Below are 16,322 nucleotides of genomic sequence, written 5' to 3' on the forward strand. Positions count from 1 at the left end.
CTCTTGCTGTCAAGTGCTCAAAGCGTCATGGTGGCTTAGATTTCGACCTTCCGGCTCTTCCACGTATGCGGCTCTCACTAATTCGTGTCGATCGAATAATGCACCATTTTTCCTAAGGATTTGTTGCACTTCTTCATGGCTTGGTTCCCTGTTTTCCCTCGCCGTCAGACTAGCTGCCACACCCGCAGCCTGACCCGTAACTAAGGCACATCCTAGCACTCTGAAAGCGCTACTCGCGGACTGATCTCCGTCGACGCAACGCCCAGCACAGAACAGATTGCGAGTGTCTTCACTCCACAGTGACCGCAGCGGAATATCAAACGTTCCTTCAGGGGGCGCTTGGAAGAGTATAGGCCAATCTTCTCGTGTACTGTCGTGCCATTCCATGTACCATGCGCCTACTGCCACGGTGTCTTCAAAATCTCGGCCATCCATGATATCGCTTTTGGTCAACTGGTATCGGGAATTTATATGGCGCGACTCTCGAGTGCCAAAATTGGGTCCAGTTGAGGCAAGGTATATATTTTCATGGCCAGGGAGTTTCCGAAGAATATCGAGGTACACTCTGGCTTGTCTTCTACCTTGTTGCTCAGCTGCAGCAATGCTTGCGCTGTTTGTGGCATCGTATTGAGCCGAAGCCATGTAAGTGCAAATATCTCCTGATCCCGGCAATTTGATTAATACCCCAACATTACGAGGAATAATCTTTTTCAGACTTGGGTCCTTCTCCTTTGCAGCAATAATGGCGTCACGCCATGCTGCTGAAGTTGGGTTGGCATTAGCTAGCCCACCAAATCTAGTGGCCAAAGAGCCCATGTTCACATGTCCATGATTGCCGTATCGAGTGGATGCGCCACCGTGGAATGAAAGATCACCATCTCCCGAGCAGTCGACGAAGGCCTTTGCAGATATCTTCCGGCGACCTCTCCTCTCCTGAACCTCAATTGCCGTTATCATATCCCCATCACGTGCACCGCCGACTACAGTGCAATGCAGGAGGACGTCGATGCCATAGTCAAACGTGATGTCATCGAGGACGCGTTTCAGGCCTTCAGGATCAAAATTCTGGGGTTTTCGATGTTAGATTCAGATCCGACATTGCGATTTCCGACGTACCTGAACGTACGCCACAATCCGATCTGGCGTCTCAGCTGCCGCCCTTTCCTCGACCAATCTCTTGTGAATCTCCGTCCATATGGCGCCAACAGCCCTCCTGGGTTTATCTTCCACACTATATAGCCCAGCGAAGGACAGGACACCACGATGAGTCGCAGCTCCTCCCAGACATCCTTCAGATTCTATGATCAAGACTGTGGCGTTGGGCGAGGCTTGTTTGGCCCCAATGGCTGCTCCAATCCCTGCGATGCCTCCTCCAACGATGATTACATCGTAAGAGTTGATGTCTGAAGCATTGATTTGACCATTGGAGTTAGTTTGAGACGAGATATTGACACCGTTGGTGGTGCTGGTAGTAGTATCTATAGCCATTGGAGCCAATGTTCTTGGTCTAAGATCTCGAATTTCTGAACAACAATTGCATTTAATTTACTCATTATCGTGGAAATAAATCCTTAGAGGCCCTTATGCATACCGTTTCAGGCGGCGTACGCACCATGCGTCACATTCGGCGATCGACCAATGCCGTGTCCGACAATCATCAGAGAACCTTCCGTCTCAATGCGCCCAGTATAAGATACACGGAGAGGCTGAGGAGCGGCCTCGCGCTCCTCATCGCGCGTGTCGTGGCGGATAAGACGCAGGACTCATTAAAGTCCAATCAAAGATGGTGGAGCGTCATCCGCAGTGATCTTCAACTAGACTGCAACTAGACGGAGCGCGGACGCGCGCGGCATCATCCTCCGCGATCATCAAATTCAGTTGCGAAGCCCATATCATCGGCCTAGAAGCAGAGAAAGCCTACCCGATTCCCCGTATTGTGACCGTCCCTATGACTTTCGTATGAGCTGCCAGATAGGGGGAAGGGGGGCATAATCCGTGTAACATCGTCAATGACTGAGTTAGAGATGCAAGCCTGTACTCATAGGCTCATGATTTCGGCTGTGGGTGAGTTCGATGCAGGGGCGGGGATATTCCGAGGGGCCTAAGGGCCTGTGGGGATAGGGTTTTCGCAGTGGCCACGCGCCTACGGTATGCAGGACCAAGAGTGTCGCTACATAGCTTACGTGGAGGGGAAGGCAGACTTGCGAGTATAACAGTGACAAATTCCGTATGACATTTCTTGACTTAGCCCTTTTCATAGTCTGATTGCTCGAGATAGATCTATCAAAGGCAAGGGACAATCAATCATTTCACGGACTAGACCGAGGTCCAATCCACCATGCCGTCGCCGATACTCGTCGTTGCGGCGCTCTTCCTTGTTGCGGGACTTCTAGTCCAACGATCCTTCGGCAAGCAGCAGCGCGTGCCCAAGGGTGCAAGGACTCCCTCTGGTCCACCAGGTATATGCTCACGCCGTCAACCAGAATATCAAGCACACTTCTAGCTCCTCCTCCTTTCTCCCAAATGTCCACCGCCCTGGTCCCACTTGGTCACACACTTCATACACATTGCTTGTTCCCCAAGTACAAGAAAAGCACTGACCAAGCGCTCACTTCCACCAGGCAAACCCATCGTCGGTAACCTCCTCGACATCCCGCCCGTGCAATCATGGCTGCAGTTCAAAGCGTGGGCAGACACGTACGGGCCCATCTTCCGGCTGAACATCATGGGCCGCAATCACGTGGTGGTGTCGACGGAGAAAATCGCCAATGAGCTGCTTCGCGAACGCGGCAATCTGTACTCGTCGCGCGAGCAGCTGCCAATGGCGGCGAAGCTGATGAGTCGCGATCTGAGGCCGCTTTTGTTGCCGTATGGTGGTGAGTTGACAGCCCCTTGCGTACTCGTATGGCGTTGGTTGTGGGTGTAGAAGCTGTGGGGTTGAAGTGTGCGCGCTGGGCTTGGTGGTGGGGTTGGTAGAGAAGACGATACTGACCGGGGTCGTGATGTAGATCTCTGGCGTCGCGGCCGGAAACTGATGCACGTGCTGACCATGCCGACTGCTGCGACATCATACCAACCGCTGCAGGTCTATGAGTCCGAACGTCTGCTGTTTGACTTGCTCCGGTCGCCGGATGAGTATGAGAAGCTCTTCGAGCGGTATGCCGGTGCGGTGATTATCCGTTTGGCGTACGCCAAAACCATCGAGACAGGAGACGAGCCATACCTCCGCGATGTCCTGAGCGTAGTGCATACCGTTGAACGCGTCGCGTCGCCCGGCGCATATCTCGTCGACACCTTCCCCAGCCTGATGTATCTCCCGAGCTGGCTGGCGCCGTTCAAGCGCGAAGCGGCTCGATTGCATGACTTTGAATTGACGCTGTTTCGTGGATTGTTGGATGAGGTGCGAGAGAAGGTCAACCAGGGAAAAGCGCCAAAATGCTTCACCACCACGTTTCTCGACAAACAGGCCGAGTTCGGATTGTCCGACAACGAAGGTGCATATGTCATAGGGACTTTGTTTGAAGCGGGCGCCGGCACCACAGCGGCTGCGATGCTCAGCTTTTGTCTCGCTATGTGCCATTATCCTGATTGGCAGGATGAGTTGCACAAGGAGGTGGATCGAGTTGTTGGTGATGAGAGAATGCCATCGTTTGACGATGTGCCCGACTTGCCGTTGGTGCGAGCTGTGGTCAAAGAGGTGCTGAGGTGGAGACCAGTCACTGCTGGTGGAGTGCCGCATGAGTTGATTAAGGATGATGTCTATGATGGACTATTTTTCCCGGCTGGAACTAATGTTCATGCCAATCAATGGTCCGTTTCGTTTGCGCTGACACTGCTGAAGGGGTTTCAATTGGGGCATGAGCTGACTTTTCGCAGGGCAATCCACCGCGACTCGGAACTTTATCCAGATCCTGAATCCTTTAACCCATCACGATGGCTGAAACCTGAATTTCCGACTTATCGAGAACCATTGGACAAATATCCCAACATTCAGAACTTCTCAGCCTTCGGGTTCGGCCGTCGCATTTGTCCTGGAATGAACATTGCCGAGAGGTCTTTGAATCTCCTAGTCGCAAGGATGGCGTGGGCAACGAAAATCTCCAAGAGACCAGGTGTTGATGTACCGTGGTATGATTATACATCCGGATTCAATGTGCAGCCTAAGAAATTTGCGTTCGACTTGAAGGCGAGAACTCCATCGAAGGCGAAAATTGTAGAGCATACCTGGTTGGAGGGGAAAGCCAGAGATCCACTTGCTGGATCTTAGATACTATGTTGAAGGAGTGACCAAGTCAAGTTTCCCGAATTGACAGAGCACGACTATTTTCAGTTTCTGCGGTTCACAATCAACCGAGTATCAAGAGCAAGTCGGTCACCCGGTGTCAGGTCAACGGCTTGCTTGAAGCCTTCCTTGAGAGCCAACAGTTGGCGGGTAGCTTTGTCCTTGAGTTCAGGATTGTTGCCGTCGACGACATCAATAGATGTCTGTAATAAAGCACCACCAGAACCATCCAACTCTGGAAGCTCGGAAATATTGGAGAGAAAGGACAAATCCGTCATGGCAGATTCCACGGAAGTTTGCGGTAGGACAAGCACTTTATGGAGATAAAGAGTAGTGTCGATATCGTAGAACTTTGAACCGGTGAGCATGTAGCGAGAAACATATTCATAGCCGAAGTGATCCAAGAAAGTAACCAGATTGCCATCATCGAGAGGGGTGCGAGAGATCAGCCTTGTGCTGACAGCCTGCTTGCCCGGGTCTGGAGTATCTCGAAATTCCAGAGTCCAGTGGATGTCAGGCTTGGCATCACCGCCGCTCCCACCGTTGGTCATGGACACCTCGCCATTCTGAGTTGAAGCCTTCTTATCATAGGAAGATTTCGCAGGCATGATCTCTCCAACAAGCTGGACATAGTACAAGCTGGCATTGAGCATGTTTCTCCATCGTTGCACTTCTGGTTGTAGAACACCTTGGTTACCGCCTGCAGACGGGAGTTTGTCCAGACCAGGTGGTTGACGCGCCTTGAAGACCAAGTGGATTTCCGAAGCATCAACGGGCTGCATACGTGTGTATCCAGCGAGTTGCTGCAGTGTGCGATGATGGAGTTCCCGGGGCACTTGGCCATAGAGGGCGAATTCATGCATGGCTTGTTTTGAAATGTGAAGATTGAAAGGCACGATGACCCGGATCGGTGACTGCCGGTCAGAGATAGCCAAATGTCGTGATGGGTGAATTAGTCAGGAGATGAATCATGTGAAAGGGCGTTTTGATAGAGTGAGAGTTGGGTACCTGGGTAGGGAGGTCCATCCAACCGAGGTTCGCGCACGCAATTCTGTACGAGTAGCAATTGAAATTCGATGCTGTTGGTGTTGTAATAATGAGCTGTACGGACGATACCACACACATAAAACCCCCTCCGAGAGCGACGGATGAACGTTGACCCAATATGGTGTTAGAGCTTCCTAGAAAGTTGACCTAGTTTGGGTACCCAAGACAGTTGCAAATTCAAGGGGATTCCCTATGGCGACATCTGCTCATACCACACATTTGCTTATGGTCGCTGCTATTCAAAGTGCACATCGAGGTTGCGGGTGATGTGGGCGGTGTTGTGTTGATGGTGGTCCCGAGTATTGATACCGTATTTTACAAGACTGTCGCGTGAATGGAAAAGAAGCGAGTTCTGCCAAAGTCAACGCGTGTCGTCATTGGTGCGCTGGGCGGCTATTATACTCAAAGGGGAAATATCTCGAGCTGCTCTGCCGTTGCGCCGAGTTCCGATGAATGGAAGCTCAGGGCTGCCATCTGCTCTGCCATCCATTCTCTATCTTTTTATCAATATTCCTTCTTGTCAACGTCCCCATTCTTCCCCAGCTCCGAACACCCGCTCCGACCCTCATCCACTGGGTCCAGTCCTCCTATATACTCCTTTGCAATCATATATCCTTTTCATATACCCTCGACCCGCGTCTGCAACCCTCACCTTCCAGCAACCCTCCAGAAACACACCAGCCATTCTCCCCTCTGTTGTCATCCAGATAGCTTCTACTGCAAGGCCCACAACACTTTGACTTTGGTACCTGACAATCTAAACCTCTCCGGCCCGACTGCACTACTATCTCCCGACCTCGAAATCTTCACAAGGAACATCAGAATAATTGGAGGGATTCCTTTACCAGCAGGCTCATACAGTTCCATCTGTGATCCAAGTGCCCCAAGATGCGGGCTTCTTTGATCCTCAGAGCTGCTCAGCACCGTACCCCATCCATTAAATTCATCGGAAAACGAACTCCCCCAAGTACGTCTGTCGACTCTTCTCAGCTTGCGCCTCTAGCTAACCATTCCCACCAGAATCTATAGACCATACTCCTCAACCCCACCCCGCCTCACCCTCACACTCTCTCCCAGATAGTTTTGCAACCTACCGGTCCAAGGCACAACAGCATGGTCCTCTCGGAGGCAATGCCAAGGCCTCAACGTCTGGCTTCACAACCTACGGTGCCATTGGTGGATCAGCTGGCAGATCATTAGGCTCCGTCCAGCCAAAGGAAGGCGAGGTCTTTGACCGAAATGACTTGCCAAAGCGCTTCTGGCGGACACAGTGGACTGACGAAGAAATCGATGCTGTAACGTCTGGCGGTGCTACCCTGGTGGCCTGAGGATGTCTAACCAGTTCTTACGATTTTCTTTAACCTTACTGCCACACGGATGAGACGACGTCTGAAGGACTTGCAAAAGCTAAAAAGTTTTAGCTAAGAGGAATCAGAACGGAGGTGCATCGGCCTAGGTACCGAACGTACTTGTCCAGAGCAAGTGCGATTCATCATCCCTCAAGAAACCAAAACCGGGGGAATGCGGGGTGAGAACGGCTCGACAAATTTCTTGACTTCTGTCTACCGTACAGCTCAGGTGCGGACGAGCAATGCGGCGTCTCTGGGGGGGGATATCCTTGTAAATACTACCTTTGACATATCAATCCGAAACAAATCAATCACCCTACACTTACCCAGTTCTAGGTGCCTCCTCTTGGGAAGCACCTGATTATTCTTGGGCACGAGGCTGATCATCACGTCTTGCTCATATATCAGTACCGACCTAACATCGCCCTACCTTGCTACTATCCAGATACTGAATGATTTACAGCATCACCCCTCCCACCGAGGTAACCAGACTGTGCTAAGTAACCAACTTTTAGTCAGGCGCCTATGGTATGCTGTATTACATGATGCCTCAGTCGCGCGCTATCCCGAATTTGCATGTCAGCATAACGCCAAGGCAACTTCCATATCTTCGAACCAACGTCCTAGTACGCCTGCTTCATCAGCTACCTGATCTTTCCCTATCCAGCACTCTCCATGAAAATGGTCTCGAGATCGTTGCCCTTCGTGACGTGAAGTCTCAGCATTATCACAGTGTGCTTCCAGCATCATTTCAGGATATTTGACACTCAGTGGGCGATGGCCGAGCCGCTCAGCCTCATTGCCAGCCTGATTGCTGTAGCACAAATCAGTGGGGAAATTATATCACTCTGCTACAACTACAGAAGTGGCATCAAAGGCGCTGATGCAAATGTTACACGACTCACGAGTGAAGTGAAAAGTGTACGAGACATAATCGAAAACTTGATCAAGGTTGTCGATGAACAACCTCCTCAAGACTCCCAGGTCGAAGCAATCGCATCGCTTGCCACTCCAGGCGGACCTCTAACTCAAGCCCTTGACGAGTTGCAACAATTGGAAATCAAATTGAGACCTGCCAGTGGATGGCGAGCCGTTGGTAAGCTGCTGAAGTGGCCACTGTCTGAGCCCGAAGTAGTCAAAACTCTCGACCGGATCAACCGCCTGAATACTACTCTTGCGCTTGCAGCCTCGACTGATCATTTGCAAGTACCGAGGCTTTGTGATTTGAGAAACTATTAACGAACGGACAACAGGAAGATTGCGATAGCACATCGGGCTGAGACAAAAGCTATTAAAGATGATACGAGTGCGCTGCTTCAACATCAAGACTCGACACAAGACAGTATGTGTCGTCAGCACAACACTTTTCCTCCCCCATGTAATAACCTTGACCAAACTAGAGAAGGATCGAAAGACCATCTTCCAGTGGCTCAATGCGCCCAATGCCGAAACCAATCTGATTGTCGCGAGATCAAAACGTTGCGCCTCAACGGGAGGATGGATCTTGAATGACCCAAATTACCAACGTTGGCTTGACACTCCGCAGAGCCTGCTATGGGTTTCTGGTATCCGTAGGTAACGCAAACTCTTCACAAGTGATATAAAGGTGGTCTAATATGGACAGCCGGTGGTGGAAAAACAATCTTATGGTTAGTCATCTCCAGCTACATTCCGTTTGGAGGTCTCCAAAGTCTGATACATGAACCAGTGCGTCTATGATAGAGGACATCGTAGCCAAAAACCCTCAATCGCCCCGCACCGCGACTGTCTACTTCTTCGTCGACTCGAATGACCACACCAAGCGCAATGTTCTCGGGTTTCTAAAGAGTGTTCTACTCCAATTGGCGGCTACATCCCTCACCGTGTACTGGAAGCTCAAATCCTATCATGACGAACTCGCCGATAAGCAAAGCCATCAGCAGGCTTCTCCACCAACAGAAGATCGTCTTCTAGAAATTTTCAAAGATTCTATCATGTGTTATCAAACGTTCTATCTCATAATCGACGCCCTCGACGAGAGTTCAGCTGTGGAAGATTTCCTTCACATGGTCAAGAGCCTGAGAGAAATAAACCACACTCAGATTTGGCAACTAGTCACAAGCCGCCCAACAGGAATTATCACTAGTGCGATGGAGTCAATATCACCAGTCAACATCAGCCTTGATTCTGCTGTTGTTCAGGTAGATATCGAGACCTATGTGGAGCGTTCAGTCACAACAATGGCACATTCCAAAAAGTGGCCAAGCAATCTATCTTCTGAGGTACGAACAGAGTTAACGAACCGGGCTTGTGGAATGTAAGTTTGAAAACGGGTGTGATAGCTGAAGAACTTGAGTAGCGCTGACGTGTTAAGGTTCCGGTGGGTGGATTGCCAGCTTGAAAGTCTACGTAAACTTCACAAACCCCTGGCAGTCCGCAAATCGTTACGTTCAATCCCGGCAACGCTCGATGAAACATACGAACGATCGGTCGAAACAGTACCTGACGATAATCTGGAGGATGCTCAAATATTACTGGAGTGGATACTAGCATCTTTCCGCCCTTTACGATTGAATGAGGTATCAGAAGTCTTGGCTTTCGATTGGGAGATACCTCCTCATTTCCACCATAGTTACCGCCTGCCGAACCTTTCTGATGTGTTTTCAATCTGTGGCGACTTCTTCATCGCCCTAGTCAACGAAGACAAGGACCAACTTTCAATCGGTGTCGGATTCGCCCATTCTTCTGTCAGAGACTTTCTCCTTTCTGAACGTCGTCAACAATGCCAGTCTCGGCTCGCCCTTTGTCTTCCTGATGCACATACTTGTATGGCCAAGATATGTCTTACTTATCTGCTTACCATAACGGATAGGATAACGGACCCTATCAAACTGAACGCCGACTTTCCTCTGTCCGAATATGCTGCGAGGTATTGGGTTGATCACTACCACGCCGCAAGTGACAAAACATCTCTCGTACCTCTAGTTGTCAGCTTGTTGGATGGAAGGCGAAAGAGCAACCTCATAAATTGCTTACAGCTTTGCGAAAACGATAAGCGATGGGAATGGCAACAGGATTCAGACGAAACCGCGTCGCCGATTTACTATGCCTCACTCATGGGCTTGGCAGAGGTAGTTACTCATATGTTACAATCCGGAGAATCTCCGAATGAGTTTCTCAGGTGGTACAATCCTCCTCTCAGTGCTGCTGTCTCCAGCGGTTATCTGCCCATTGTTAAGCTGTTGTTAGAATCAGGAGCAGATCCAAATTTGTGGCATGAATTTCATGGTACCACTGCACTGATAAAATCAGCCGAACATGGGCGCGACGATATTGTGAGAGCGCTACTTTATCATGGTACGAAAGTTGCTGCAGCTGTCCCATTACTCAACACAGCCCTTACTGAAGCTGTCCAAAGAGGCCACCTAGGTACCGTTCGACTTCTGCTCGATGCTGGAGCCAATCCTTTGCATGGCAATGGCGTGGTATTCTATCAGATGATGAGGGAAGGACACACAGCCATCTACCAGCTACTCATGGAGAGAATCCCCAGAGACAGGCGGCCAGTTTCTCTTTATAGTGATATGGCTGTTCGTGCCATAAGGTCGGGACACCCGGCGATTACACAGCTGCTCTTCGAAAATGGCGCCGTGGCTACAGAAAAAACACTATGGGCGGCAGCTTTTGTGGGAAACATCGAACTCGTTCGGGAACTACTTAGACAGGGTATTGACGCGGCTGGTATAGAGGAATTCCGTCCTCTGCAAGAGGCCGCTGGAAGTGGGAGCCTAGAAGTTCTCGAGGAGCTACTTGCCACTGGCGTTGATGTCAACGCCCATGACGAGTATGGATCTACCGCACTTGCAGCTGCGGCTACTCATGGCCATGTCAGTATCGTGCAGAAACTCGTCGACAGAGGTGCGATCGATAACGTCAGCCACGGTTACTCGAATACTGCTTTACATTATGCAGCATTAGGTGGCGAAACTTCAATAGTGGAGACCCTTTTGCAATACGGGCAGCTTACGAATGTATATGGTACTGTAACAGGCCACAGCTCCGCAAACCTTTTTACGCTTGTGTTGCACGATGCGTGCCAGTCTGAAAAAATACCACTTGTGCAGATGATGCTTGATCGAGGGGCCGATGTAAACGCGATCTCTGAAGAATACCTATCGCCGATCTCAACTGCTCTGGGATGCCGCAATCGTGATCTAGTGGAATTGCTTCTGAACCACGGTGCATCAGCCAATGGAAGTGACGAAGAGTGGGATTCTCCGTTGATTGGCGCTGTTTATACTGGTATTCTTGAAATTGTCAAGCTTCTGCTCAATCGTGGAGCAGATATCAGTGATGAGGTCAAATCTGGTGCTTTATTGAAAGCAGTAGACAGGGGAGAGGTCAAAATGATCACTCCACTGCTCAAATCGCTCGATCAGAATTCAAAATCTTATTCCCAGATGGAAATTCGGGCCCTGGAAGAAGCAATTTTTCGTCCGCCTCGACACAGGCGCCAGCAACCCGTGTTCGCAGAGTGCGTCAAAGTTTTTCTTGATCATGGGATAGACCCCAATACGCGCTTCATCGGCTTGGGTCGTGAGTCTGCAACAGGCTTGGATCGTGAGTCTAAACCTAAGCATGCAATACACCATGCGGCGTGGCATGGCAACATCAAAACGATACAAACACTTGCCGCAGCTGGAGCAGACATTGATGCCAAAACCGCTGAGGGCCTGACTGCTTTGCACGAAGCATCAAGAACCGGTGATTTTCGGCTCATTATGGCCCTTGTTGACGACATGGGAGCTGATCCTCGTCCAAAGCTCATCGATGGCAACGAGCCTATTCACCTTGCGGCGCAGGAAGGCCGTGAAATAGCCGTGAGGGTCTTGATTGAGCGTGGAGCTGACGTCAACGTGCTCAACGGCAGAGGTTTATCACCTCTACACATGGCTGCTGATAATGCCAAGTGGGAGGCCGTTCAGACATTGCTCTGGTTCGGGGCCGACCCTCGTCTTGAAACTTACGAAGCACGGTCGACACCATTGGAATTGGCAGAGACGCTCTTGCTAGGTCCCAGTCTGGAACCAAACTATGACGGCTCTAGTGAGATTTGGGAATTTAAAGTTCAGAAGACAATCCAAGTCCTGAAAAAACATATGTCCGCAGAGTGAAGATGCTCTCTTTTCGAATCGTTACATTCCACAAGACCAGATTATATACTATCAAGGCTAGCTCGACTTCTTTCTTGGGTGAATCTCCATAAGAGGTGGTTAACCTTGCAAAAGTTGTGGCCGCCTTATCATAGCCGAACTTTCTGTAGAGGCGATATCCAGCACCTGCATATCGCTTCATACCCAAGTTCGCCCAGTATCAGTGAAGGCCTCCCTACTAGAGATTGGGGGCTAACAAGGCGCCGTACTGAACATAGATTTCAGCAAACGTTAAACTTTCCATGTTCCACATCTAAGCGGTTGAACAATGTTGAAGCCAAAATCCTAGCTCCGCGTGGGCTTCATTACAAGCCCAGGCTTACAGCAGAACACAATAGCTGTAATGTGATCTGTTCAATCAGACAGTCTCCCGCAATAGTTTCACACCTGTTTCATGAAAGAACTTCTCTATAGAGGCCATCATGCTGCCATCTCGCCTTCTGTGGCCACTCAAGCATTGCTCATCTTTAGTTTTTGACTACTGCAACTTGGCTTCGAACTGGAACATTCTCTGCTCTGCCAGGCTGTGGGAATCCTTCTACCTTCACACCTGGTCGGAAGAGTAAACAATGAGAAGATCCACCAAAGTGGAACATGCCCGTCTGTTCACCTTTCTTGATATGTTGGCCTTCTTTCACCGTGATTTCGCATGTCGACACTTCATCCATACCGATTCCAATGAATGCCATCAATCCGATGGCAGGGTTATCGGCCTCGATGAAAATGATGGCCCGCGTAGCCAAAGCGGTCAAATACCCCTGGCCACTTGAGATCCCTTGTGCGTCAATCTCCTTGGTGTTCGGATCACCCAGTCCTTCGAATAATGGCTCGCTGAAATAAGTGCCGTCCTGGACGTAAGCTTTCTTCACAGTCCCACTGACCGGTGAATGCCAACGATGATAGGACAGAGCAGACAGGAAAGCTTGATACACAGTTGCTCCTGCAAATTGTTCGGAAAGTGGATCGTTTGCCAGCATGTCTTTAACACTGTATGGCTGACCCTTGATCCAGAATTTGTCCTTCAGTTTCGCATTGTACTGCACATTGAACACTTTGCTCTCGCATGCATTCGCAATCACATTGTCATCTTCGGGACTTGCGACAGGCCGCACCTCATCCTTGAACTGTCTCGTGAAGAAATCATCCCAAGATTTATATCCATAGTGCTTCTTTGACGTGTCACAGACGAAAAAATCTTCGAATTTGTGATCGGTCTTATATGGGGCATTAGCCACAGACATCATGTCTGTCTTTCCATGTGGGCCGAGCCAGCCCGTTTTGTTCTCATGGAGAACACCTGCTGATTCGGGCTGTTGGAGGAACTTTCCCCATTCATTGAGAACCTTTTTCAGCATTTTGTTGACCTCCGGGTCGAGAAACGCAGCATGGCCGGAGGGAGTGGACATCGGAAAATCCAAAATCGCACACATCGGCACTCCGACCATACCTACGGCTTGAGCGGCGTCGGTCCAGACGGGAGCCGAGCCGAAGACATGGTTGAGGACTTCTAACATATGGTGGTAGTCCCGGATCTGTTTGTGGCCAGTGGGATCTTTCCGGTAGACGTGCTTGAAAGGCACCTCGTCAAACATCGCGGTGAAGTACATGTACCGTCGAGGGTCTGATTCGATGAACTCCTTGAATTCTTGAATGACGGGGAGAAGTGGCTTCTTGTGCTTTGCTGCTTGGTCGATTTGCTCCTTCAACCATCCTTTGTGAGCGCGGTGGTCTGCAGGTAGCCATGCTCCTGCTCTGAGAGGTTTTAGTAAATGCTTGGCTGGTAGCTGTTCAAATGCTTACTTGTGGACTTTCAGGTCATTTGGAATGTCATGATTATCTCCGTGCTGTTGTACACCAGTGCCCTCGTGACCCGCCATTTTGATTTGATGATAGTAGGGTTAAAGGTGGCAGTGAACTGTTCACAGGAAACTGACTGTCTTGGGATGTAGTCGTGGTTCATAAATAGACATGATCGAAGGCTCTGCGGCAAAACCTTTGCATTCACCGAAATTCGCGTCTAGGTGTCACCGGCACTTCCATGGTTTGACGTCAGCGTCCCATCACCTACGAGTAGGACGATTCGTCACAAAATCCGGTGGCATTGAAGTGACGTCCTTGTGCCAGATCGATAAATTACACCATGGTGCCAGGGTTTTTCTCTCGGGACCTTAGGAACCGCGTCAGCATACCAACGTCATGTGGACTAGTGCAACAAGTTTTTTTGGAAGAAGCTTTATGCTTGTGTGGGATAGAATTTGGTGGCTGCATGGCAAACCCCACGATGCACCATGAAACTGCCTTTTACAATTTTGTGCTTGCATGGACCCAGTCCTTCGTCTTCAAAAGCTGTAAGACCAATAAATGTGGTTGCCAGTTCTGGATCGTTTTGATTAGGCTGAACCTCGCTTAAATGCAAAGGAGCTGTTGTGGTCGTCTACGCTTATCGGGCTTAGGCTGGTGTCCCACGCCCAACTTCTGTGGACAGAGCCGTAAAAACCAATGGGAAGCATCATTACCTAGAGCACAAAGAGGCGATTGACGAAGGACCTGGAGCCGACACCGGCCGGCTAGGCTTTGGCGCTAAGGAGTTGGCCGCCAGATCTGTGGGGAAGAAGATGCGAACTTGAGGAGCAAATTGATGTTGCCAGTGCGGCATCTTGTGAGGGATACCAACTCGTGAATTAAAATAGCTGTGTAGACTCGTCTACATCATGGTATTAGAAGAGGGTTTCGTGCCTCTTTTCCATCAGCTTCGCATTTTATTCACACTCTTTACTTAAGGTGGATGGCTTGCAGGATCATTGTCGTTTCAATGCAACAGCCGAAGCGATATGAGATGGTAGGAGATCGAAGACCACCATTCTTATGTATGGAATTCGAGTCTTCGTCGGTGCATTGCTACTTCACAAATTACCTTCCTCTCAGAGGTGCTTTTTCTTTACTATGCCTGCTCCTTCCCCTACGGTCTTTCACTGGGCCGGAAAAACTCCCCGCAATATCGTCATGGACCCAATGACGATGTGGGCATGGTCGTGGACTTGGCACCAGGCTTTTTAAGGTACCTACCTAGGTACTTAGGCTTCTATTATCTGTGGTCCGGAACAAAAACGTGTGACAGATCTTGGTATGACGTGCATCAAGATGGGTTGAAGATCCGGGGCGAAGTTGTCACATATATTGGTCTCGGAGACACAGTAATTAATGACCGTAATTGTCTACAACAAAATAGCAGTTTCAAATTCTATCAATTATACAAAAACAATTCGCAAAATGTCTGGAATAAATCCTGGCTTGACTACACGCAATATGCTTGACGCTGGTGCATCATCGTACGAAAGGCTACTTCTTATCCCATGACTTTACTGATTTTCATAGTGCCACCAAAAACACAGATCTCACAGATGGGATTTTTGAGGATGCTAGCAGTGATATCAAAAGCAAAGAACAAGGCCCCGTACTTACTAGCGGCGTGCAAGGCGGGATGCTTGATGCGATGACCGGTTCGACCGGCTCTTTAGGCTACGATGCCAAACATCAGACTGGACTATCCAATATTGGAGGTTCTTCAAACAGCAGTAACGGCACGGGTCCGTTGGGAAGCGCTGTCGAGGATGCTCGCAAGAAGACCCAGAGTGCAACAGATACTGCCAGCCAGTATCTTAAAGGCTCAGCAAACCAGGCTGCCGCAAGCGGTAATAATGCAACTAGTGCCATTGGTTCGAGCGCTCGAAGTACCACGGACAACGCCTCGCAAACTCAGGGTACATTGCTAGACACAGTCAAAGATAAGATCGGTGTCATCTTCCATGGCAGTGGTAAAACTCAGGAAGAAAATACATTTGCTGCAGGTGCATCAGGCGCCACCAAGAGCACCGATCTGAGTGATGGTATTCATGAGGATGCTGCACGGGGAATCGAGAGTATCAAAGGGGTTACAACACGTCAGAATTAGTATTTCAAAAAGACAATTTACCTACATTCCTAATTGAAGAGGCATCTTCCTGAGGAAGTCCCGGCCTCCCGGTGAAAGTATTCGGGGGGAAACCTTCATTCCTGCTGTAGGAACCTAGTATCTTTCAGTCTTGTTGAGCATTCGAATAATATTTCATAGTCTAAGTTTCCGAAGTCGAAGAGCTTCGGTCCTATGGTCTTTTTCTTGCGACAGCTTCGTGGGTGTCACCGTGGCAGCTCAACTACCTCGGTGTGATCAGTAGCGACTGTACTGGCTCGACTAATCGCCCAAAGAGGCTGGATAACCACAATTTATGCAGTTATCTAGTACATATCTTTTCATTTTACTATATCGTACTAGGGTCGGGCTTACGTTAATTGTATCGTCCCCCTCTTCTCCATCTACCATATGCTCTTTTGCCTCATTTTCTTCTGCCTCGTTTCCGGCTGCTTCTCCCATGTCTCCACGCTCTTTTTTATCGTCCGGCGCTTTCGAATCTT

General features: G+C 49.6%; 7 protein-coding genes across 7 annotated transcripts; 4 read left to right on the plus strand and 3 right to left on the minus strand.

Annotated features, from left to right (window-relative positions):
* Positions 1 to 9: 9 nt before the first annotated feature.
* LTR84_001723 (uncharacterized protein) lies at positions 10 to 1,488 on the minus strand (the record flags this gene model as incomplete). Its single annotated transcript, XM_064845342.1, has 2 exons — positions 10 to 1,065; positions 1,117 to 1,488. 2 exons carry the CDS (start codon positions 1,486 to 1,488, stop codon positions 10 to 12), a joined length of 1,428 nt encoding a protein of 475 aa, XP_064706887.1.
* An 850-nt stretch (positions 1,489 to 2,338) lies between these two features.
* On the plus strand, positions 2,339 to 4,267 carry LTR84_001724 (uncharacterized protein; the record flags this gene model as incomplete). The annotated part of the gene is made up of 3 exons (XM_064845343.1): positions 2,339 to 2,459; positions 2,622 to 2,876; positions 3,009 to 4,267. 3 exons carry the CDS (start codon positions 2,339 to 2,341, stop codon positions 4,265 to 4,267), a joined length of 1,635 nt encoding a protein of 544 aa, XP_064706888.1.
* Positions 4,268 to 4,326: 59 nt separating this feature from the next.
* Positions 4,327 to 5,145, minus strand: LTR84_001725 (uncharacterized protein; the record flags this gene model as incomplete). Its single annotated transcript, XM_064845344.1, has 1 exon — positions 4,327 to 5,145. One exon carries the CDS (start codon positions 5,143 to 5,145, stop codon positions 4,327 to 4,329), a length of 819 nt encoding a protein of 272 aa, XP_064706889.1.
* Positions 5,146 to 6,217: 1,072 nt separating this feature from the next.
* On the plus strand, positions 6,218 to 6,657 carry LTR84_001726 (uncharacterized protein; the record flags this gene model as incomplete). The annotated part of the gene is made up of 2 exons (XM_064845345.1): positions 6,218 to 6,296; positions 6,407 to 6,657. The coding sequence occupies 2 exons, from the start codon at positions 6,218 to 6,220 to the stop codon at positions 6,655 to 6,657; spliced, it is 330 nt and encodes a 109-aa protein (XP_064706890.1).
* A 798-nt stretch (positions 6,658 to 7,455) lies between these two features.
* LTR84_001727 (uncharacterized protein) lies at positions 7,456 to 11,831 on the plus strand (the record flags this gene model as incomplete). Its single annotated transcript, XM_064845346.1, has 6 exons — positions 7,456 to 7,880; positions 7,932 to 8,020; positions 8,079 to 8,249; positions 8,303 to 8,327; positions 8,387 to 8,974; positions 9,032 to 11,831. 6 exons carry the CDS (start codon positions 7,456 to 7,458, stop codon positions 11,829 to 11,831), a joined length of 4,098 nt encoding a protein of 1,365 aa, XP_064706891.1.
* A 506-nt stretch (positions 11,832 to 12,337) lies between these two features.
* Positions 12,338 to 13,747, minus strand: LTR84_001728 (uncharacterized protein; the record flags this gene model as incomplete). The annotated part of the gene is made up of 2 exons (XM_064845347.1): positions 12,338 to 13,622; positions 13,671 to 13,747. 2 exons carry the CDS (start codon positions 13,745 to 13,747, stop codon positions 12,338 to 12,340), a joined length of 1,362 nt encoding a protein of 453 aa, XP_064706892.1.
* Positions 13,748 to 15,140: 1,393 nt separating this feature from the next.
* LTR84_001729 (uncharacterized protein) lies at positions 15,141 to 15,822 on the plus strand (the record flags this gene model as incomplete). Its single annotated transcript, XM_064845348.1, has 2 exons — positions 15,141 to 15,199; positions 15,246 to 15,822. The coding sequence occupies 2 exons, from the start codon at positions 15,141 to 15,143 to the stop codon at positions 15,820 to 15,822; spliced, it is 636 nt and encodes a 211-aa protein (XP_064706893.1).
* Between the last annotated feature and the right edge of the window lie 500 nt (positions 15,823 to 16,322).

This window comes from Exophiala bonariae (genome assembly GCF_035927105.1).
Source record: "Exophiala bonariae strain CCFEE 5792 chromosome Unknown scaffold_11, whole genome shotgun sequence".
In the NCBI taxonomy this organism is placed as follows: Eukaryota; Fungi; Ascomycota; class Eurotiomycetes; order Chaetothyriales; family Herpotrichiellaceae; genus Exophiala; species Exophiala bonariae.